The 21,575-nt window shown below is 63.1% G+C and overlaps 1 protein-coding gene and 1 pseudogene across 3 annotated transcripts; one reads left to right on the top strand and one right to left on the bottom strand.

Annotated features, from left to right (window-relative positions):
• Positions 1-590: 590 nt before the first annotated feature.
• Positions 591-4,534, bottom strand: LOC131398538 (catechol O-methyltransferase-like; annotated as a pseudogene).
• Positions 4,535-6,594: 2,060 nt separating this feature from the next.
• Positions 6,595-20,992, top strand: LOC131398534 (splicing regulator ARVCF). Of its 3 annotated transcripts, XM_058532181.1 has the most exons (17): positions 6,595-8,026; positions 9,317-9,475; positions 9,670-10,196; positions 11,191-11,690; positions 12,341-12,524; positions 13,386-13,503; positions 13,932-14,103; positions 15,812-15,883; positions 17,165-17,292; positions 17,605-17,755; positions 18,049-18,247; positions 18,319-18,430; positions 18,528-18,618; positions 18,974-19,027; positions 19,478-19,563; positions 20,171-20,290; positions 20,722-20,991. In XM_058532181.1, exons 2-16 carry the CDS (start codon positions 9,353-9,355, stop codon positions 20,276-20,278), a joined length of 2,625 nt encoding a protein of 874 aa, XP_058388164.1. In that variant the 5' UTR covers positions 6,595-8,026; positions 9,317-9,352; the 3' UTR covers positions 20,279-20,290; positions 20,722-20,991. The 3 variants fall into 3 exon arrangements, with proteins under 3 accessions (XP_058388164.1, XP_058388163.1, XP_058388162.1); XM_058532180.1 differs by lacking the exon at positions 6,595-8,026 and having other exon boundaries at positions 8,034-9,475; positions 20,749-20,992; XM_058532179.1 differs by lacking the exon at positions 6,595-8,026 and having other exon boundaries at positions 8,034-9,475.
• Positions 20,993-21,575: the final 583 nt, after the last annotated feature.

Genomic DNA, 21,575 nt, shown 5'->3' with positions numbered 1-21,575 from the left:
TGGGTGGGCAGTCTCTCGGAACGGGGGGGAAGGGCTGCGTAGATCACAGGAAGCCATGGAAAGAGAAACCGTGAGGGGACACGTTTGCCTGTGGGGGCGCGGCAGACCAGGCAAGGGACCCCCCAGTTGTCTCATCCCCTAGATTTGAGTTTAAACAACGGAGCTTTTTTTACATAATCATAGAATGAAAGTTAAACAAACAAACAATCCCAAACATTGAAAGCAAAATCCAACACGTGACCCCAGGTGTGACTCAGGCTGCAGGCAGGCCCACGTGGGGCATGTCCCAGTGTCCTAAACCCGTGGGGTCCTAACTCTGCCCCCTCCAGGAGGTGCCCGAGGATAGTCTCTGGGGGGGGTCTGGGCTCTCGCGGGGGAAGCCGAGGGCCCTCTGGCCGGTGTCCTGGCAAACACACCCCTGTGAGGTCAGTGTGTAGGCATGGGACAGCCATGAGCCAGAGTTGGAACAGAAAGGACCACTGTGAATCACGGAGCGGTTGCTCTCCCGAAGAGAAAAGAAAGGAACTTCCCAGCATCTTTGCCAACGGACGGAGAAGAGAGCAGCCCCATTCCCGGCCCCAGAGGGCAGCTAGGTCTGGCGCAGGAAATGCCCAAGGTGAGTCGGGAGCGGGCTCCAGCCTCCTAGGGCCATGCTGAAGGACTCAGGAGGCACCGCTGGCCCCAGATGCGACAGTCGGTGGAGTGAGAGACCTCAGACACGAAACCCCACGGGTTACCACGAACAAAGGGACGAAGGGACGAAAGGAAGAAAGAAGCTGTGGTGGCCTTTGGAGGGTGCTGGGGCCCACCCATCCTCGAGGAAGCTAGACTTAAGGGGGAAGAAGGCAGCACCGATCCCACCTCTCCCCAGACACCACAGAGAGGCTGAGACCCACCGACGGGGCGGCCCCTACCCCTGCAGCCAGCACCGAGGCACAACCCAGCCAGGGTGGGCGGCTCACCTCCAGGAGGAGTGTGTCCGGCAGGTACCGGTCCTTCCAGTGGTCGAGGAAGACCATGTCCAGCGTGTCCACGTCATATTTCTTCTTCAGCTGGGGGATGATGTCCTGGGAGGCCCCGAGGACAACGGTCACCTGGAACGGAGCTCTGTCAGGGCCCACACCCACAGGGAAAAACAGACCACCCCCCAGCACCCCTGCGAGGGTCCACCAACAGCTCTCTTTGGGGTTCTGGGCAGACAAGCGCCTTCTGCCCCCGTTCCTCCGGGGGCAGCCTCGGGAATTGCCTGCTTTGTGGGTCGGGGCAGCGAGACCGCTCTCACCGAGCTGCTGCGGGTCCCGGGAAAGCCCCCGAGATCCTGCAGCAGGATCCTTGTGGCCTTGAACTGTGCAGAGGTGTGCCCTGGGCCCCTCCCTCCCGCCTGTGCCCAGCCCCTGGAGCCCCAGTGTCCCTGTCTTTCTAGGGGCAGGTGCCACACCCTGTCCTGCAGGCCCGAGAAGTCCAGAATCTGCTGGGCGATGGCGGCGTAGTCAGGGTTGATCTCCAGGGTGAGCAGGCGGGCGCCAGGCGGCAGCAGGCGGGCCATGCGCACGGCCGAGTAGCCGCAATAGGCCCCCAGCTCCAGCAGCACGGAGGGGCGCTGCTCCCGCACCACTGCGTCCAGGAACTGGCCTGTGGGGCACAGGAGGGGTGAGTGCAGGCAACGGAGGAGACCCACTCCAAGGCCTGGCCCTGCGCCTCCCAAGTGAGCAACAGCCTCTCCCGATGCCTGGCCCCCAGCCCTACCTGAGGCCCCCAACACTGCCCAGAGGGCCCCAGGCCTCGCCCAAGGCCCCCAGCTCTTCCCAAATGGACCCCACGCCTCCCCCGATAGCCCCCAGCCCTCTTCTGAGGCCCAGCCCTTCCCCGAGGCCTCCGGCTCCCCCAGAGGCCCCCAGCACTTCCCTGAGACCCCCAGACCTCCCCAGATGGCCCGTGGCCCTCCCCACAGGCCCCCTGCCCTCCCCGAAGGCCCTGGTCCCATTCATGCACCATCCAAGCTCCCAAAGTCCCTCGGCCTTTGCGCCTTTGCACACCCTGGTCCCTTTCTCTTTTCCACAATTCCTGGCTGACCCCAACTATTCTAACCCAGAGCTGCCCCCATGGGCTACACTCAGGGCCTCCCTCGCTCCCTTGAGCCGAACACTGTCAGAGGCTCTGAGGGGGCTGGACAGTGGCTGTCACGACTGTCCCCAGGGCCTGACTGCATAGAGAGCAGCACAGCGCATGCTCACGCCCCAGGCTGGAGTCCAGAGGTCAGGAGGCAGCCCTGGGGGAGGGCCAGTGCCTGGGCCCGGCAGAGTCCCAGTAGCTATGCAGACCCTCATGGCAGACAGGGACACCCGGGCACCCAGGGCCCGCCCTGCATCAGCACCCAGGGCTGCCGGATGGAGTACAAGTGCGGGGCATACTTGGAGCCCCTGCTGTCACCTCCCACTGGTGTTGGCTGAGTTGGTCTGTGGCAAAGAGGGGACTCTGAACAGTGGCCTCCTGGGCAGTTTATCAAAGTCCCTCCCTCCAAAGGGGACAATGATGTGGGTGTCGGGGCCTCAGCCCAAGCTTTACTCCTGGCAGGGGAGAGGGAGTCTGGACCAGTGACTTGGGGCTCCAGGCCTCCAGAGGAGCCCCCACCCCAACACCCAGAAAAGGGGCGATAAGAGGCCTCTCCTCTCTGGGCTGTGCTGCCCGGCCTGAGGCCTGTTCCCGTGTGTATCGCCTGCTGGCTGGGCACCCACCTTTGTTGTTGCCCACGATCATGGCCCATTCCTTCTGCGAACAGTAGGCGTCAATGGTCTCGAGCACACTCTGCGGGTCCCCGGCCACCGCGTGCTGCAGCACATGGCGCAGGATGCGCTGTTCCTTGCTGTCGCCCATGAGCCAATTGTGGAGGAACTGCAGGACCAACTCGTTCCAGAAGAGGAGGAATGGAACCAACCCCAGCGTCGCAGGAAGAGCAGTAGAGCCAGCAGCGCCAGGCCCAATGAGGAGGCTGCCAACAGCATGGGTGTGGCCTCTGGCATCTGAGATAGGGGTGGGTGGGGCGGGGAGGAGGGGATGGAGGGGGAGGAAGGGAACCCAGGGCAGGGTGCCAGGCTTCAGTGCTTGGTGGCTGGCCAGGCAGCCCCACAGCCAGTGCAGGGGCTCAAAGCCCCTGGTGTTAGTGCAGACCTGCCCCTCCTGGCTCACCCACCCTCTCCTCAGTGTGGGGGTGCTACCACTGCCTCCCTTGTGCTGATGTGGCCCCAAGGTTCAAGAAGCCAGCCACATGCCCCAGTTACCTAGCTCATGTGAGCCCCGGGAGAGTGCAGCCCCACACACAAACAGCTTCCCGCCCCTGTGGCCGCGCCCTGGTGCACGGAGCAGGTGTGCCTGGGGGAGTGCAGATCACAGCACCCCTCACTGGGCGCTTTCCCCCACAGCCGGGGGTCAGCCGCTGCCTGAGCGAGGGGCACAGCTGGCCTGGGCAAGGATGCACCGCACGGGGGAGGCCCGGCCCATGTGCAGCTCCCTCGGGCGCTCACACAGAACAGTCCGGGAGACTCCTGAGGTCCTTTAAGTGAGCTTCCAGGTAAGGACACAGGTGGCCCGCAGGCCAGGCGCATGGGTCACAGACGAAGTCGCCCCTCCCTTCAGGGACAGCCCCACGTGGAGCACCTGTCCCTCGATAACAAAGGGAAGCCCTGCCGCCTGCACCACAGTGAGCGAGACACGCCAGTTGGCGTCAGCCGGCTACTGCTGCAGCACGACCTCCCCGGCAAGCAACACCCAAGGCAGGTAGCTAGGGTGCAGCCAGAGAGGGCTGGACTCGGGGCCCCTGAGACACGGGCAAGGCTGAGCCGCACAGACCTGGGACGCCGGCTAGCACAGCAGAGTTCACCAAGTGCAGGGCAGATGCCACGTCGCCTGTTTACACAAGGCAGAGTGGACACGTGTCAGCAGGTCAAAGTCTGCACGGGCTATGGGCCCGAATCCTCGGCCCACACCCCTCCCTGCTCCCAGGGCCACCCTACCTTCAGAGCGACTTTCCCAGCCCGCTCCTGCCCTCTGAGCTGCAGGTGGGGTCTGCACGCTCCTTCTCTGAGCTCAGCAGCAAAGCTGATAGAATTTGTGCAGAGTTCTCTTGCCTCTAGTTAACCATGAACAGAAACCATAACCTGAAAATGACCAGGGTCCAGATATCCGGGCTCCCTCCCCGGAGGCCAGCCTCGTCCTCCACCTTTCCCTCCCGGGAGGAGAGCTCGGAAGGCCACGAAAAGCCGGTGACACATCACCTCGAGTGTCCCCCAGCCCGGGACACCGGGAACGGTCTCTCTGCTCATCGTCTGTGCTGCCCTCCTGACACACGTGCACCCGTGCCTTAGGAGAAGCAGGAGAGATGAATGAACCACTCTGCTCAAGCCATATTTCCCAGGAGAGCAATTATAAATTTGGAAGTGACACGTAAGACCAATGGCGAGTTACAAAGAGCACATGGAAGTCAACGAGACAAAGGGGATCCAAGAGAAAAACGGGCCACGGCGGCAACTACGCAGCTCACAGAAGGAGGCCAGAGGCCCCACCAGGCACGGGAAACCGGATGCAGGCCTTGGTCGCCCGCACGGGGCGCCCTGCCTGGCTGGGCCCCGGGCCCCACCACCGTGAGGGAGCGTGAGCCTGCGGCCTTTCTGGAGGGCCGGCATGCAGCAGTCCTGCTGCCGGAGCGAGCCCCAGGTCCTTGCTGGGAAAGGGCCGCCACGGGGCAGGACGCACCACGACCCAGGAGGTGGGGAGGGGAAACACGAGGAGGGGGCCCTTTCGGTGGCTAAGGACAGAGCGTCTCTCTTCTAGGGACACAAGACGGGGCAAGTGACCGGAAACTTCCACCGTGCTCCCGTCTGCGTGTTACACGTCCTGAGGACACACCTGTGTTGCTTTACTTCCTTACTATTATCACTAGTAGTGGCGTTTGGGAGGTGGGGTGGTGGTCCCCTTTGTTCATTCTCGGTATTTTTAAAAAACCTAGTAAATGTTGGAAACGAATCTCAAAAACAACATGGAATATTCCGCTTACAGGGCACATTACTAGGTGGGCCTTGGAGTCGTGAACTATCAGTTCCCATCCCCATATGGTGAGCTCCGTAAGAACTGGGCTTTCAAATCGCTCTTCTCTAGGTCTGCCTGTCCTTCACTAGGTCTGCCTGTCCTTCACTTTGCCCGGCACCGTGTCCCTCCGGAATGACGGAGGGCGCAGTCAGCAGGGCCACGGCACGGCGGGAGGGCCAGCGCTGCGCGCGACGAAGCCCCTCGAAGCCCCTCTCCTTGTCCAGTCAGGAGGTGGCACGCTTGGAGGAGCAGGGCAGCTCCAGCCAGGGCGGCCGGGGGCCCTGCTGCACACGGTGAGTGCGATGCTCCTGGCTCGCCCACCAAGCTCTCCTCCCTGGCCCCCTCCAGGGTCATCCTGGGACAGGGCACGCGGCTCAGGGAGACACTCTTAGCCCCCAACGCGCTACCTGGGGGATGGGGCTTCACTGCCCACCTCCCCTGGTCCTCCAGGGACTCAGGGGAGAGTCCTGAGATTCTCATGTGAGCGTGAGGGACTGTGTGCTCCTGGCCCCCAGCCGAGCGCTGGCCACTGCCCACACTGGCTGCTGACTGGCCCCTCCCACCTCGGGGTGAAGGCGGGCCTCCCAGACTGCAGGCCCCGCTGCCCCAAACTGCCTTGCTCTGCATTGCCCAGCTGTGCTGAGGCCACAGCCACGAGACGTGGGACGGGGCTCTATGCTTACCTGGCCATCGTGGGAGGGCCGGACCACACCCACCGGGCCCTCAGGGGACGAGGGGCCATGCCAGCCTGACTGCGGGGGAGGTGGGACCCTGCCCAGCTGACCATGGTGGGTAAGGAGGGACCACACCCACCTGACGCAGGGAGGCGGGAGCACACACACCTGTTCAGGGGAGGACAGGTCCAGGTCGGCCCAGAGTTGTGTAGAACAAAAGAATGAGCAAGTTAGTGATTGGAGGGTGGCGGTCCTGAGAAACGGAAAATCATGCTGCTGAAGACAACCACACCGATCCCCGCAGAGGAAACATTCAGAGCTGTGTAGGCGTTCTGACCTGGATTTTGCCCTAGGAGCCGGCTCCTTTGTGGGGAAACAAAACACGGGGTGCCCCTCTTGTTTTGGGCCTCGGACCCAAACACCTGATGCTGTGCCCTTGGAAAGAGACACCAGCTCGGTCACTCAATGTCCCCCAGTGGCAGCCTCGAGATCCCTAAGATCCCGCAGCCCTGCTTTGGCTCCGAGCCCTGGGTGGGGTAAAGAGTCTTGGTTACCTTACAGAGCTGCAAAGCGAAAGGGCTACGCTGGGACTTGGCTTCAGACCATCCTGGGGGGCGGGGTGACAGGAGGACAAAGGAACAAAGGCAATGTCCGCTGGCCAGGAGATGACAGCATGGAAGCCCAGGGCCATGTCGGGTCCTCTCTGCTTTTGTATATGTTCCACATCCTGTAACAGCAAGGCTTTAAATGGCCCACAAGCACACTTTTCACACATGGGGATGTGTGCATGTACGAGGGCCTCTGGCGACAGTGGGTGCTGTTAGGAGAGCACGCAGATTGATGTGCTCGGACCTGTGGGCTGGGCTGGGTGCTCATGCACACGCGTGTACATGTACCTGTCCCTGTGGGAGGGACCAGGTACGTGCATGTGTGTGTCCAGGTCCCTGTCTGCGTCTGTGTGCCCAGGCATGTGTAACGGGGCCGGACCTTCCCATGATCACCAGCTGACTCACGCTCCCGCCCGCCTGCCTGCACGTGTGAAATCATTGCCCATTTTTAGCTCCCTGAGGTCATGTGCCAGCAGGGGCTCTTGGGGCCCCGGGATCCCGCTGCAAGGCTGCCCAGGCTGGGTGTTAGTGGGCGATGCTGCAGGGTTACCAGGCCTTGTTGGGGGCCCCTGGCTCTCCTGGGCCCCCCATCCCCTCATCCCCCCAACTCTGCAATGTCAGACCGTCACCACAGGCTGGAGTGAGAAGAATAAGCTGGGCCTCATAGTGGCATTGAGGTCCAAGATGAGCTTCTCCCTCCTCACTGCCACTGGTTAGCTAGGGAGTAGGGGGCTCTTCTCTGAGAGTTAATATATGCAGATGTATTATTATACTACTATACATTGTAGTCCTAAGGGGCCATGGCCCACCGGCAGTGTCCCCAACACTCCCGGGTCCCCTTAAGTCTGTCTTGCTCCTCCCCTTCCCCCCTCCCCGCACTTGCAGCCCCTGGACCCCAGCAGAGAGAGCTCAGCCCCTGCCACACATTTGCTCCCGCAGTTCCCAAATACAGATGGGGCATCTGAGGCCTTGGCGGCAGTGACAGGCTGTCCCTGAACTTCTTCCTGCTCCAGAACCGTCTCAGCTCCCCAGTGCCCTGAAGTGCAGGCTGCCCTGCATGGCAGCCCACCAGTGTGCCCCCACTCTGGGCCTCAGTTTACTTTTCTTTCCCTGAGAACAGTGTTTCTCCTTCCTGGCCAGGTCCCCAACAGGCATTCCACGCACATCCCAAGACTGAGAAGGTGGTAACCAAGGCCACCTGAGGGGTGAGGTGTGACTGAAAGGCTTTGCAAAATTGCCTTCCCTGTGGGTGCCTGAGGTTCCCAATTAGGAGACTGTGAGGTCCAGGTGAATGCCGCCCCTCTGTCAGGCGTCTTTCCCTTTTCATAAAATCACGAGTTGTCCTCTGAGGCCCTGCTTCTGGGAGAGGGGGTTGCATTCTGTGGCCTCTTTCTTCCTGTGTCACCAGAGCCCAAGGGATGCTCCTGTCCTAACATGTTGGTGCAGGCCTCTTCCTGGACCCCTGAAGAGGCTGCAGGAGCCTAGAACCTCAACACCTCTTGCAGCTCCAGGGGTCAAGCATTCCTTCAGGACAGGACTTCAACCTGGGGAAGCTTCCCGCCCTGGGGTCTGCAGGAGGCAGGCCCTGCAGGCAGCTCTGGGCGCCTTGCACAGCTCCCAAGCCTAAGGACAGGAGCAGAGTAGGGCTCCGATGCCAGGCAGGTGAGGATGTGAGCTGCTGGCCTTCCCTGGGCTCTCCTCTGCGTTTGTGCAGGCCTCGGGGCCAGGGGCCTGGGCAAGGGACCCATCCTGCAAGGCACAGGGCCTGGGCTGTGGAGCAGGGCCTGTCCTCCTGCTGACCCCGCCCTGGCTGCCTGCCCACCTTGGCTGGGATTTCATCCCCTACCCATCCTGGCCAGATGCTGATCCCAGGACGTTGGTGCTGTGCAGGGGACCCACCTGGTCAGAAGCCAGGGGTAGACTGTGGCTCTCGGACTCCTGTGCCACTCAGCGCAGCAGGGCTCTGGCCTAGCTCTGCTGTGGGCCAGTCTGTCCTCTTTGAGCCTCAGTTTCTCCACTGGCCGGTAGGCATGTGGACCTTAGAAAGCCCTCTGTCCAGAGATCGTCTTGCCTGGAATTCCCCATGGTCATACCCTACAGGGACCGGATGGCAAGGGGAGCCACAGGTTGAGAATGAGGCAAGTGGCCAAGAGCCGAGGAGACCAGGGGAGTGTGCAGGGAGAGGACACAGGATTCCTGTCAAGGACCAGCTGGGTCCCCTCGGCCTGAATCTACCCTCTCTGGGCCCTGATATGACACCCAGGGTCTTGGTGGGGAACACTGGCCACTGGCCCGAGCGAGGTAGGGCCAGGCTGTGCCCATCAATACCCCAAGAGTGTCCGGGCTGGAAGGAGCGAGGGTGTGTTGGTGCTCTGAGCGTACAGGGCATTCTGGAAGCTGAGTATTTCTGTCCCATGAGGGCGTCTGGCTGGCCTTGGGGACGGCAGGAGCCTAGGTGTGCTCCAGGGAGTCAGCGCGCGGTGCTGCAACTGTCCCCCCAAGGCCTCTGCACCACGGTTTCTGGGGCGAGGCAGGGAGGAGGCCCAGACACCAGGAGGGCCCAGCCAGCGGTGGCGAGCAGTGTTGGGAGAGCATCCTCCCGGCCTCCAGAAGCCTGTGGCAGCCAGACCCTGGAACTCAGACAGGGCTGCCTAAGACTGCACCACTGGGGTCCAGGGCCTTATTTGCCAGCTCATCCCGCGGAGGCCCTGGAATGGGGGGACACGTCTCCAGGGCCCCATGAGATGGGGCGATAGGGCAAGGTCAGCCCCTCGGCACTTAGAGGCAGGAACATGCTACTGCCTTCACCAGCTGGGGCTGAGACAGCCCTGGGGTCGGTGGGTTCCAGGGCAGGGAAGGAGGCCCTCTGGCGTCCAGGCCAGCGCGAGCATCGGCACTCCAGGGCAGGGTGAGCAGTGGGTCCTTCCACTGATGCCCACCCCCTTCACCCAGGAGCAGAGCCCGGGCAGCCAGGCCTCACTGGCCACCATGCCGGAGGCACCCGAAGTGCTGGAGGAGACAGTGACAGTGGAGGAGGACCCTGGCACACCCACCTCCCATGTGTCCATTGTCACATCAGAAGACGGCACTACCCGGCGCACTGAGACCAAGGTACGACCGGGCCCAGGCAGCGGGCATGTCGGCTTTGCAGCCGCAGTTGTCCTGTTTGCTGAGTGGGCGCCTGTCCCGGCCTCCCAGGGGCTGCCCATTGTTTGGGTGGAAAACTGAGGCCACCTTGGCCCCACTGGGGCAGTGTCTGAGCCCCTTGGGCTGCCCAGCCCACTGGCCATCCGCTTACCCACCAGGTCACCAAGACAGTCAAGACGGTGACCACACGAACAGTGCGCCAGGTGCCTGTGGGCCCAGACGGCCTCCCCCTGTTGGATGGCGGCCCCCCACTAGGCCCCTTTGCCGATGGCCCCCTGGACCGGCACTTCTTGCTGCTCGGGGGAGGCCCGGCAGCCACACTCTCCCGTGCCTACCTCAGCAGCGGGAGCGGCTTTCCCGAAGGCCCCGAGACCCGTGACGTCCCCAGCTATGGCAGCCTGTCCCGTGGGCTGGGCGTGCGGCCCTCGCATGGTGGCCCCCTTGGCCCAGGCCCTGGTGATGGCTGCTTCACACTGCCTGGCCGCTGTGAGGCCTTCCCCATGGGCCCTGAGCCTGTGCCACCAGCTGGCCGCTCCCAGCCTGAGCGCTTCCAGGCAGAGCCCTATGGCTTGGAGGATGACACGCGCAGCCTGGCTGCTGACGACGAGGGTGGCCCGGACCTGGAGCCTGACTATGGCACCACCATGAGAAGGAGGCCTGACTGTGGGCGGGGCCTTCGCACCAGGTGAGTACTTTGTGCCCTGCCTCCGCCTCCAGGAAGTCTGCCTTCCATTCCTCTGCCACAGAGTACCCCACAGGTAGTCTAGCTGCTGAGGCCAAGTTAGTCATGCACACATTAGTTTGAGTTGGCCTCGCCTCTTCTCAAGGACAGCAACAAGGGAAGGCTTTGGGATGGTGAACGTTGTACTGGGCACCGTCCCTGCGGTCTGGGGCATGAGAGAAGCTGGTGATGGTGCCTGACACTTGCTCCAGCCAGATGGCCATGAAGACACGAGCACAAGAGGCTCAGGGCGTTTCTCTGAGCTGGAGGCCCCAGCCTCTCCCCAGGACTCAGTTTCCCCCATGCTCAGTAGCAACCAGAACCCATGCCCCCCGGCCCTTCCTGGCGCTGCCTCTGGTTCTGTCCTCTCTGCCCTCAGGTTCACTGTCTATAGAGTGGGAACATGACCACAGCCTGGGTCTGGATTATGCTGCATGACCATGGGCTAGACACCTGATACCTCCTGGCCGCAATCCTTCCCCTAGGAAGCAGATTTGATGGTGACAGCCCACAAGGACATGTTGTGCCCTGGGGGACTAGTGGCCTGAATGCCCTTCAGATCCTCTCACCAGGATGGCCATTTGCAGGGAAGGTCACCTCCTGCCCCCACATCCTGGCACCAGCCAGACATGTGCCTTATGGGAAGGTGGCACCCCCAGTTGTGGACAAATGTTTCATAGAAATACATTTAGCTCAGAGTCGGGGAACACTGCCTGGTGGTGGGAGTGAGTGAACTCTCTGTCTGGGAGGGATACAAGCCGTATGACGATTGGCTGGGATTTGGCTCTGTCGTTGGCTCTGAGCCAGTTCTTGCTGGGCGGGGTCTGACTCTCAGCACCCACCCAGTGCTTGGGGACAGTGCTCTAGGCCCAGCCCCTGCCTCCATAGGTTCATGGTCCCCTGGGGCAGGGCTGGCAGCCGCCGAGAAGGCGTTCCAATGCCCTGCTCTCCTGCACAGGGCCCGTGAGGACGTGGCGGATGATGGCGGCGAGCTGATGGAGGAGCGGCCCCCGTTCCCGGCCATGACTGCACCCCTCGCCCAGCCAGAACGGGGCAGCCTGGGTAGCCTGGACCGGGTGGTGCGGCACTCACCTTCAGTTGACAGTGCCCGCAAGGAGCCGCGCTGGCGGGACCCGGAGCTGCCTGAGGTTCTGGCCATGCTGCAGCACCCTGTGGACCCCGTGAAGGCCAACGCGGCCGCCTACCTGCAGCACCTGTGCTTCGAGAACGAGGGTGTCAAGCGTCGTGTGCGGCAGCTGCGGGGGCTGCCTCTGCTTGTGGCCCTGCTGGACCACCCGAGGGCGGAGGTGCGGCGACGGGCCTGCGGGGCTCTGCGGAACCTCTCCTATGGCCGAGACACCGACAACAAGGCTGCCATCCGGGACTGCGGCGGCGTGCCCGCCTTGGTGCGCCTGCTGCGGGCCGCTCGAGACAACGAGGTCCGCGAGCTCGTCACAGGTGAGTGGCATCCAGCTGCCCTGCATCCCCCAGGAAGAGAGGAGAGCAGGGCTCGGCCAGGGAAAGCACCCCATTTAGTCAGGCGTCCCAGCTGCCGGGGCAGGTTCCCAGTCTCTCTGCCTCTGACTTCGCTGCCACAGGTGGGGCTGGTGCCGGGCTCCTCAGGAGGCCCCCTCCTCACCTGGCCCCATGTCCCCATGACAACTCCTCCGGGTCCAGCATCCCTGGTCCCACCCCCAACAGGGCAGTGGTGGAGATTGTGCCTTGTGGGACCCAAGTGGCCAGGCAGGGTCACGTGACCGCCTCTTGGCATGGCCCCAGGAGTGGTAGTCCCACCTGCCCACGTGGCTGGGAAGGGGTGAGGAAGAGAAGGCACCTACTGTGTCCAGCCCCAGGTCCTTGCCAGTCCCTCCTCTGCATCCCATTCCCTCTGGGGCTCCCTCCCCAGCCGGGAGCTGCTGCTGGGCGCTATGTGCATGTCTTGCCCGGGCCAGGGCGGGCTCCTAGGGCCTCTCATGGCTTTCGTCACTACTACCTTCTGGTGTGAGCTGGGACACGCAGAGGGTGGGGCGGGTCCTGAGTGGGGTCAGGTGGGGAGGAAAGGAGGGCAGTGCCGTGGTCAGCACTGGCTGGTCGGTGGCACCCTACAGGCACACTCTGGAACCTGTCATCTTATGAGCCCCTGAAGATGGTCATCATTGATCACGGCTTGCAGACGCTGACCCATGAGGTCATTGTGCCCCACTCGGGGTGGGAGCGCGAGCCCAACGAGGACTCTAAGCCACGGGATGCCGAGTGGACAACTGTCTTCAAGAACACGTCAGGCTGCTTGAGGTGTGGGGGCCAGGCTCGGGCACTCCCCACGCAGCCGCCCAGGGCTATTCTCTGTCAAGGGGGCAGGAGCCGGCACCAGAGCCTGCGTGCACACCTGGGGACAGCTGTCCTGGGGACTCCCACGTCCTCGTGTCCCAGATAACATGGAAGATGGCTAGCCGCCCCAGTCTTAGGAGCTTCAGAGCTATGTCACAATTTCTGTCGAGTCCTGAGAAAGGGGCCTAACTGGGGCTGTACTCATCCCCCAGGGCAGCCTCTGGACAAAGTCCGCCACCCTCTCAGGGGGTACCCCACAGCTCCAGTCCTACCCAGCTTCCACCCACTTTCCCATCACTGACGTCCAGGGGAGGGGGAGCCAGGACCCTCGTCTCTAGTCTGCCTTGGAGGCCTCATCCCACCTCCTTTTGACCTTTGCCCTCCCCTTCCTTCCCTGGGAGGCCCTGCAGAGACCACACAGGCAGTCCTGGGTCCCCATGGTCCTGCATGTCCACCGGGACGTGCTCCCATGGCCCTACAGAGTCTCAACCTCGGCAAGGCGGAGCCCAGAGCTGCCACTCAGGCAAGGGAAGCGCAGAGTTGCCTGTGCAGGGATTCAGGTCTCTGGACCCACTTCTGTCTCTTTCCAATTCAGCTGGGAGTCAGGGAAGCCAGGTGCCAGGCAGGGGCTACCTCCTGGGGTCCCAGTGGTCAGGCCACCACTGCTCCACATTCACTATGCTCCAGGCTGGTGTCATCTGCCCGCAGCCCCAACAGGGTGATGTCAGAGCTGTTTTGCAGATGAAGACAAGACCCCGAGGCCAGGTGGGGCCGGGGGAGTTCCCGTGGGAGCTGGGGTCACGGGGATTGCTCTTGGCCACCCAGGAACGTGAGCTCGGATGGTGTGGAAGCCCGGCGGCGGCTCCGGGAGTGTGAAGGGCTGGTGGACGCACTCCTGCACGCCCTGCAGTCGGCCGTGGGCAGGAAGGACACGGACAACAAGGTGGGCGGGGCAGGGCGGGTCCAGGAGATACCTCTCGGGCAGGATCAGTTTCAGCCTCCCACAGAGAGTTGGGGAGAAGGAGCAGGAACGGGGCCCAGGGGGCCTGAACCGTCTGGGTAGCACAGAGGGGCACAGGCATGCAGGTCTGTGGCAGTGCCCTGGGCATGGGCCACCTTGTAGTGGCCACAGTGTGCAGTGGGCTTGCCATGGAGCCCCAGACGAGGTCCTACATACAGTAGGCATTCCACCCTTTTTCTCCCTGGGCCCCTCCCTGGGGGTGCTCACCTGTGTGGGCCCCCTAGGTTAGGCTTCCCTGTCTACACTCCTGGTCCCCTCCACGCGTGCTGGATGGGGCCATTCTTCCCTGGGAGGGTCAGCTGTCCCCAAGCCCACCTGGCCCTGCCCCACCAGCTTTCCTCTCCCCACAGTCTGTGGAGAACTGCGTCTGCATCATGCGGAACCTGTCCTACCACGTGCATAAGGAGGTACCCGGGGCTGAAAGGTACCAGGAGGCTGAGCCTGGGCCCCCGGGGAGTGCTGCGGGCCCCCAGCGCCTGAGGCGGGATGACGCCGGCTGCTTCAGTGGCAAGAAGGCCAAAGGTGTGTGAGTAGGACTGGGGTATCACTCTAGGAGGCTCTCCACACCCATGGCAGGCAGTCCTGCCTGGAGCCTGGAGCCCAGGCCTCCTGGAGGCCAGAGGCCACCTGGTCAGCTCCCGATGGGCAGGCGGGGAAGCAGGGAGCCAGGGAGGGTGTGCCACTCTGGGGCACACAGCAGACAGGCACCGCCTTCCCTCATCTGCACTGTGGGGCCCCCAGGGGAGGGCAGGAGGGACCCCAGGTGGTGTCTCTGTTAGTGCCTGGACCCGGTTCCTCAGCTCTGGGAAGGTTCTGTAGGCCCAAGTTGGGAAAGTGCTGAAGAGGATGCTGCCTCCTGGCGTTTGCAAAGCACCTGAAGACCTGAGAAGCCCTGAGGGCAGCACCCTCCCACCTTTACACCATCCACACCGCATTTGCCAGGTGCACGTTCCAGGGACCTACATTCCCTGGCACCTATCAGGTGGAGTCTGTGCACCGCCTTTACCTGCCCACCCATGTGGGTCTGTTCCGACCGCAGGCCTCCCCCTCCCTGCCCTACTTGTGGGCATTCGGTCCTCAGAAGTAATCGGGGTGAGGTTCCATGGCTGCCTGCTCAACCTAGGGTGTTGGAATTCGAGGCCTCCTGGGAGGGCATAGGGGGTGCTGCCCGCTCAGGTTCGTCTCCTCTCTCCTGTGCTTCCTCCGGCTGCCCAGAGGAGTGGTTCCATCAAGGTGAGTCCCTGTTTGTCCTGCTGTCCAGGCCTGGCGGGTGCAGTGGGCACCAGGGAGGCACCCTCCACCCCATTGCTCAGACAGTCGTCTCCATGACAACTACAGGGTGTTCCAGCCTCAGGGCCCTGCCCCATCCCCTGTCCTGTCTCTGGGCAGCCATCTCCATGACAACTGTGTGGACGTGACAACGGCAGGAATGTCAGCCCTGGATTGGTTGGGAGGCCAAGGGGCTGTCCCTCTGTAACCTCAGACTCTTTCCCAGTGCTGGGCCTGGAGCTGGGGCAGAGCCAAGGGTGGGTAGGGCCTGGGGTGTGTCTGTCCCCAGGGGCACTAGGGAGCAGAGTCTGCCCCTCCGTGTGGCACAGAGGGACCAGACAAAGGCCCCATGGGACTGGGCAGGGCAGGGGCTCAGATCATCTGCACTCAGCTCTGCTGCCTTCCAAAGGAGGAGAGGCTCCCTCAGCTGAGATGGGGAGGGCAGCTGGAAGGTAGTGAGCTCCACCTGAGGGTGGAGGTCTCTCCTAGCCAGCAGATCCTGAGACTGGGTTGTGGCCCCAGATGGGCAAGTTTCCCCGTGGGTGGGACTTTTGGCTCCAGCCCTGCCTTGCTGTGCAACCAGGCACGTCCTGTCCCTGCCAGCCCTTGGCTTCCATGTCTGTACCTACCTGCCACCCAGCCTGGGCTGCTGGCTCTGGGCAGCTGCAAGGAGGCCTTTGGGGGGTCTGCAGTGCAGCTCCCAGTACCTGGTGGGAGATGAGTCTTCACTGCTGGGGGCAGGGCTGGGACATCCCTAGGCCCCACTGCCACCACTGCCTTCCCCTGGCGACCTACCTGCCCGAACACAGAATGGTGTTCTGCTCTCAGGGCCTTGTGGTGCCCAGTCCTGGACATAGTGGTACTTTCTGGGCTCTGGGCAGGAAAGTGCTGTGCCCAGCCCTCCTGACACACACCTGCCCCCGTAGGGTCCACCTTACCTCCCCCTGCTCTTCTGTTCCAGGGAAGAAGGATGGTGAGATGGACCGGAAATTTGACACGCTGGACCTGCCCAAGCAAAATGAGTCCGCCAAAGGTGAGTGGGCGGAGGCGGAGTTCAGGCCTAGGCCTATCCAGGTGTGAAGCTTTGTGCCACCACGCAGGCCTGAAGGGTCTTGGAGATCCGATGGGGAAACTGAGGCCCACAGGTGTGGGGTTCCTGGGGGACCATCCAGTCCCTGGGCACCTGCTGAGGGTTCAGAATCAGTCAGTACTATGGGTCACTTCAGGCAGGGTGGGGCGACAGAGGCACAGAGAGGCCAGGTGCTTGCCGGGTCACGGGCTGGCGGGGATTGGAGCCAGGTCCTCAGTGAAGGGCAGGGGCTGGCTGGGCAGGGCCTCTGGTGTCAGTCAAGGAGCTCGGGTTTATTCCAAAGGAGCTGGGAGGGTTGCAGTCAGATCCACTACAGAGGCCGGGCCAGGAGATGACCCTGACTCATGCGGGGCAGAGTGGTGCATCGTTCTTGTCCTGCGTGTCTATGGAGTCCTGCTGTGTGTTGGCACCCTTCTGTGCACTAGGAATCTGGCCTGAGTAAGTGAGGTCCGTCCTGGTGAACGCCAGGCCACAGCCCACCCTGCAAGCCCAGATGCCCCCAAGCAGGGTGGAAGGGCCCAGCCGTGGGAAGTCTAGTGGGAAGCATCATACGCAGAGGGACTAGCCTGTGCAAACACCCTGAGGGAGGGACACCCTGAGGGGGGAACGTGCTTGGGGCATTTGGGGAACGGGAAGCCCAGTGAGGCTGGAATGGAGGGAGCAGAGACAACATGAGGATGGGGGAGGAGCACAGGGACAGAGAAGAGGGAGATGTGTCTGGGCACAGACACATGTGGAAGACTCCTCGGCCCTCACCTCTGGAGCGTCATGGGCTAACTGCTGCCAAGGCAGGGCCTCAGTTGATGAGAGACCAGGAGCTGTTGAGCTTCTCAGACAGGGAGGGCGGGCCCTGTTGCTAGGGAGTTTGAGTTGGATTGCTAGGGGAGCAGCCCTGGTTGCTCCCTCCCTCCCCACGCCAGGCCTCCTGGATGCTCCACTGCCAGGCAGGTCTAATCCCATTTCTTTGGCAGCAGGGTCAAGGGCAGAACGACCTCACCCAAACCCACTGCCTCCTCACTGAGCCTGTTCCTCTGTGAATGGGAATGCTTTTCCTCTTGGGTGGCCATAGGGTGCGAATACACCGGTGTTCAACATTCCCTGCCTGCATCCCACCCATTCCTGAGCCCCAGCTCACCCTTGCCCTGGGAGCACTGACTCTAGGAGTGGGGAGAGGGAGTGATGGGGAGGTCTGGGTGACTGTGGGCGCCGGTGCCCTGTGCCCAGGCTTTGAGCTGCTGTACCAGCCTGAGGTCGTCCGCCTCTACCTCTCCCTCCTCACCGAGAGCCGTAACTTCAACACCCTGGAGGCCGCTGCAGGCGCCCTGCAGAACCTCAGCGCCGGCAACTGGACGGTGAGAGACCGGGTCTGGCAGGGAGGGGACAGAGGGAATCCGAGGCACCTCATTGGTCTCTGCCCCTGCCCTTGCCCAGGCTGGGAGGGAGGAGTTGGGACACAGCGCCTCCCCAAGGTCCAGGAGGTTCAGGGCGCAAGGACTGCAAGCGTTGCACCCTGGGCAGTGGGGGTGGAATTGAGCTGCTGGGGTAGGGCTTCCTCAGGAGGGTCCAGCTGGAGGGAGCAGTCAGGGCTCAGGTGGGAGAGTGCCCGGCAGGTGCAGCGCAGCCTCGCGTGCTGAGCACACTCCCTGCCGCCTCCACGGCTGCAGTGGGCCACGTACATCCGCGCCACGGTGCGCAAGGAGCGCGGGCTGCCGGTGCTCGTGGAGCTGCTGCAGTCCGAGACTGACAAGGTGGTGCGCGCTGTCGCCATCGCCCTGCGCAACCTCTCGCTGGACCGGCGCAACAAGGACCTCATCGGTGAGGGCGGCGGCGGGGCGAGCCGGGAAGCGGAACTGGGCGGGCTGCTCGGGGTCCCCGCCAGCGGGGCTGGAGGATAGGTGATTCAGGCGTCTGGCCGACCAGGCGCTCGTCCCAGCTGCGGGAGCTAGTGTCTTCCTGAACCGTCCCAAGGCCTCGCCCCCTGCGCACGGGGTCATCACGGGCATGACCCGGGCATCCTGGAGCTCCAGGCGGGGCGCCCCTCACCCGAATCCCGCCCCTTCCCGCAGGGGCGGGCAGAGGCCTGTCCTAGCACCCGACCCTGCCTTCAGGGAGCTACGCCATGGCCGAACTGGTGCAGAACGTGCGCGATGCGCAGGCTCCGGCGCGATCCGGGGCCCGCCTGGAAGAGGACACGGTGGTGGCAGTGCTCAACACCATCCACGAGATAGTGTCCGACAGCCTGGACAACGCGCGCTCGCTACTGCAGGCCCGTGGCGTGCCCACGCTGGTGGCACTTAGCGCCGCCAGGTGAGCCCGGGGCCTGGAATGGGCGGGGCCTGAGGAGGGCGGGGCGGACGCTGACTCCCGGCCTCCCGCAGCCAATCGGTGCGCGAGGCGAAAGCTGCGTCCCACGTGCTGCAGACCGTGTGGAGCTACAAGGAGTTGCGAGGTGCTCTGCAGAAGGATGGTTGGACCAAGGCGCGCTTCCAGGTGCGGCCTGCCCGGCCTCTCCTCTCTTACCTCGTCAGGCTGGGTCCCCCCAGGGAGCATCCGTGACCGCAACATCTGTTTTATGCCCCCCGCCCAGTCAGCTGCTGCTAACGCCAAGGGGCCGAAGGGAGCACCGAGTCCCGGAGGCTTCGATGACAGCACACTGCCGTTGGTGGACAAGAGCCTTGGTGAGGCCCGGGTGGGGGCGTGGGAACCGTCCGTGAGGTTCAAAAGTGGCTCCTCCATCCAGGTGCACTGGTGGTGACAAGGTGGAGGAAGGAAAAGGCCTTTTTCTGGGAGGATGGCCCCAGGGTGGGGGTCCCCTTTCCCTGCTAGGTTTCCTCCTAGATCCTCTCCACTGGTGGCATCCACATGGGCACCCAGTTAGGGGTGGTGGTGCCAGCGGGCAGAGGCCCAGGGAAAGGGTGCAAAGATGTCAGTAACAGCACCCAAGGTCGCTGAGGCCAACCCTGCCATGCGTTTGTCCGCCCTGGTCCCCCTGCCACTGCTTGCAGCCAGCCAGCGCCTACTCTTGCCTTGCAGAGGGTGAGAAGCCAGGCAGCGGGGACGTGATCCCCATGGAGGCGCTTGGCCCAGGTGAGTGCAGGTGCGGGTCACTTGTTTCTAGTGTGGGGAAGTAAGAGGGGGCTCGAGATGGGCCAGGTGGTTTGCCCTGTGTCTTTGGAGCTGGGAAGGCCTTCCAAGGAGGTGCTGATTGGAAAAGACATTTGGTTTAGGGGTGCTCAGGGAGTAGGGGCGAAGCAGGGAGGGTGGTGCCCAGCTAGAGTCTCTAGTCAGCCAGCTGAGGGGAGGCTGCAGAGTTCTGAGTCGACATGGGCGATCAAGGGAGAGCCTGCAAGGCCCACGCCTCGGTCAGGCAGGTGTTGTGAGAAGACCTGGCACAGGTGTCCAGGATGGGGCTGGGCTGGGCAGTGGGGGCCCCTCCAGATGCGCCCGTCCCAGAGGCTCCCTGCGCCTGGGCTGAGAGGGAGACTGCCTCCAGCAGTGCCTGCCCCTCAGAGTTCCCCTTGTGCCTGTACCCCATAGATGGGTACTCCACCGTGGACCGGAGAGAGCGGAGGGCTCGAGGCAGTGACCCTACAGGGGAGGCCTCTGAGAAGGAACCATTGAAAGTAAGTGACTGTGGGCAGGTGCCCAGGGAGGTGGCATGTCTAGCGGTTGCCTGGAGAGGGGCCCAGACAAGACACTGAGCTTGGTCTGGGGTCGGCCTAGGGTGGTGCTCACCTGCAGGGCAGCTGGGCTGGGAGACGGAGCCCCAGGAGCATTCCCTTCTCATATTGAGCAGACTCCTTGGGAACCTCACATTGCAGTTATCTGTGGGTGTGGGTGGTTAGAAGTTACCAACTGGGAGCCAGGGGCGCGGGACAGAGGGCGCTACCCTGAACGATGTACTGGGCAGGGGAGTCTGAGCAAGCGTGTCTGCACCCTTCTCTGCATGTGTGTGCGTAGGCAAGGGCCTGCCCTGGTCTTGCCTCCATGGCAGCACCTGTCACCTGTTCTGCACCAATCCCTGGGCCTTGGGCACAGCCCTCTGTGCATCCTCAAGTCACTGCATCTGTAGGAGCCCCACTGCCTCACCTCCCCTCCCTCTCAACCTCCCCTCATGCCCCCCCCAGCTCGGACCCAACCAAATGACCAGTGTAGCCCGATCCATCACTTCTGACTAACCTGCTCTGTTCTGCCTCTAATGCTCTCTTGCCCACCGCTCCTCTGCTGCAGCCCGACCCCGGGAGGAAGGCCCCTCCTCCTGGGCCCAGCAGGCCGGCGGTCAGGCTGATGGACGCCGTGGGGGACTCTAGGCCTCAGCCCGTTGACTCCTGGGTCTAGCTTGCATGCCTGGTACGTTCTCTCCTCTGGTTCTTCGTCCCATCCATTCCCCTCCTTAGGGCAGGGGCTTCTCGTTAATCTCTGCTGGCTGCATGCTCTGCTCGCCCTGTGCGCTCCCTTTGGGACCCCGGCTGCGGCAGCCCAAGGCCCATCTGAGGGAAAGGCAGGCTGAGGTCTGAGAGGGGGAGGCCTCCCTGGGCCTGCAGCCCAGCTCAGGCACTGTGCCATCAGGGTCCAGAGAACATGGAGCCAGAGCAGGGATGGTGCCCCCACACCTTCAAATGCCCCAGGCACAGGGCCCTGTAGGACCAGGAAGTCGGGATTGGCCCACGCCACCCACAGCAGCTATCTTGTCCACGCCTCTGTTCACCTAGTGTGTGGAGGCGGCCGCCTAGCCCCCCGGCCGTCCTGCTCAGCCTTCTCCATCCCGTCTCCCTCCTCAGGGCCCGAGCCCAGTCTTCTGTTCTTAGGGACCGGATCACGAAAAGAAGGGAGCTCCAGGGCCGGCCTGTGCAGACCCTGCCGCAGAGCTGGGAGCCCCCTGGTGGCAGCGGTTGGCGGGGCCTCTGGCCAGGGAGTCAGGGCCGGACATTCTGGACACGCCCCCTGGCCGCCCCCTCGCTCCCTCCCTCCTAACTCCCTAGGCCTGCTTAGCTGTTTACTGACTTGGTGCTGTGAGTGAGAGAGAGAGAGAGAGGGAGAGAAGGCGGTGGGGATGCGGGGGCGGGGCCCAGGGCGGCGGCAGCAGAGGGCGCCTGGCTTTGCTTTGGGGCCAATGGAATTGGGGAGTGTGCCCCATCGTGTGCTGTGCTGTGGAGGAGCAGGGCGCGCGGCCCTGGGGACAGGCGGCCGTGCAGGGAGGGGCTCGGGGAAGGGGTTTGACTCCAGAGGGTGGAGGGGGTACCCTGGGCTCGGAGGCCCACCCGCATGGCAGGCAGACCAGGAATATGGGGTGCCCAGGGGGCCGGCCTGGAGAGGCTTTGGAGGCAGTGAGATGGGGGTCAGGCTGTGCGGCCCCCACCCTGCCCTTGATGCCTGGAACCCCGGTGCAGGGCAGGCCCTCCCCAGCGCCCCTGTCGGCAGGAGCCCTGAGTGGGCCTCCAGGACTGACCTTCCGCAGCAGTGGGGGACTGCTGTTCAGTGCCTGCTGTTTGTGACTTAAGATCAGAAGAACGCTGAAAAGGCATTGAAAACAAACCCAAAATAAGATCGTATTGGTAAACACCTAAATTTTTGTAAGAAAATTCAAAAATTAAAAAAAACCACCAAGGAAGTTCTGTCTTTGTGCCTCAGATCT

The sequence above is a fragment of the Diceros bicornis genome, chromosome 35 (assembly GCF_020826845.1).
Source record: "Diceros bicornis minor isolate mBicDic1 chromosome 35, mDicBic1.mat.cur, whole genome shotgun sequence".
Classification (NCBI taxonomy): Eukaryota; Metazoa; Chordata; class Mammalia; order Perissodactyla; family Rhinocerotidae; genus Diceros; species Diceros bicornis.
This window is presented reverse-complemented; position numbering and strand designations above follow the sequence as displayed.

What these genes read in the sequence shown, in the direction of transcription:
- LOC131398534 (XM_058532180.1), top strand. Translation starts at nt 9,104, where the DNA reads ATGAGATGGGGCGATAGGGCAAGGTCAGCCCCTCGGCACTTAGAGGCA. An exon ending in CAGTGGCAAGAAGGCCAAAG is followed by an intron (nt 14,104 to 15,811) that starts GTGTGTGAGTAG and finishes CTTCTGTTCCAG; the next exon opens with GGAAGAAGGATGGTGAGATG. An exon ending in GGACCAAGGCGCGCTTCCAG is followed by an intron (nt 18,431 to 18,527) that starts GTGCGGCCTGCC and finishes CCCCCCGCCCAG; the next exon opens with TCAGCTGCTGCTAACGCCAA.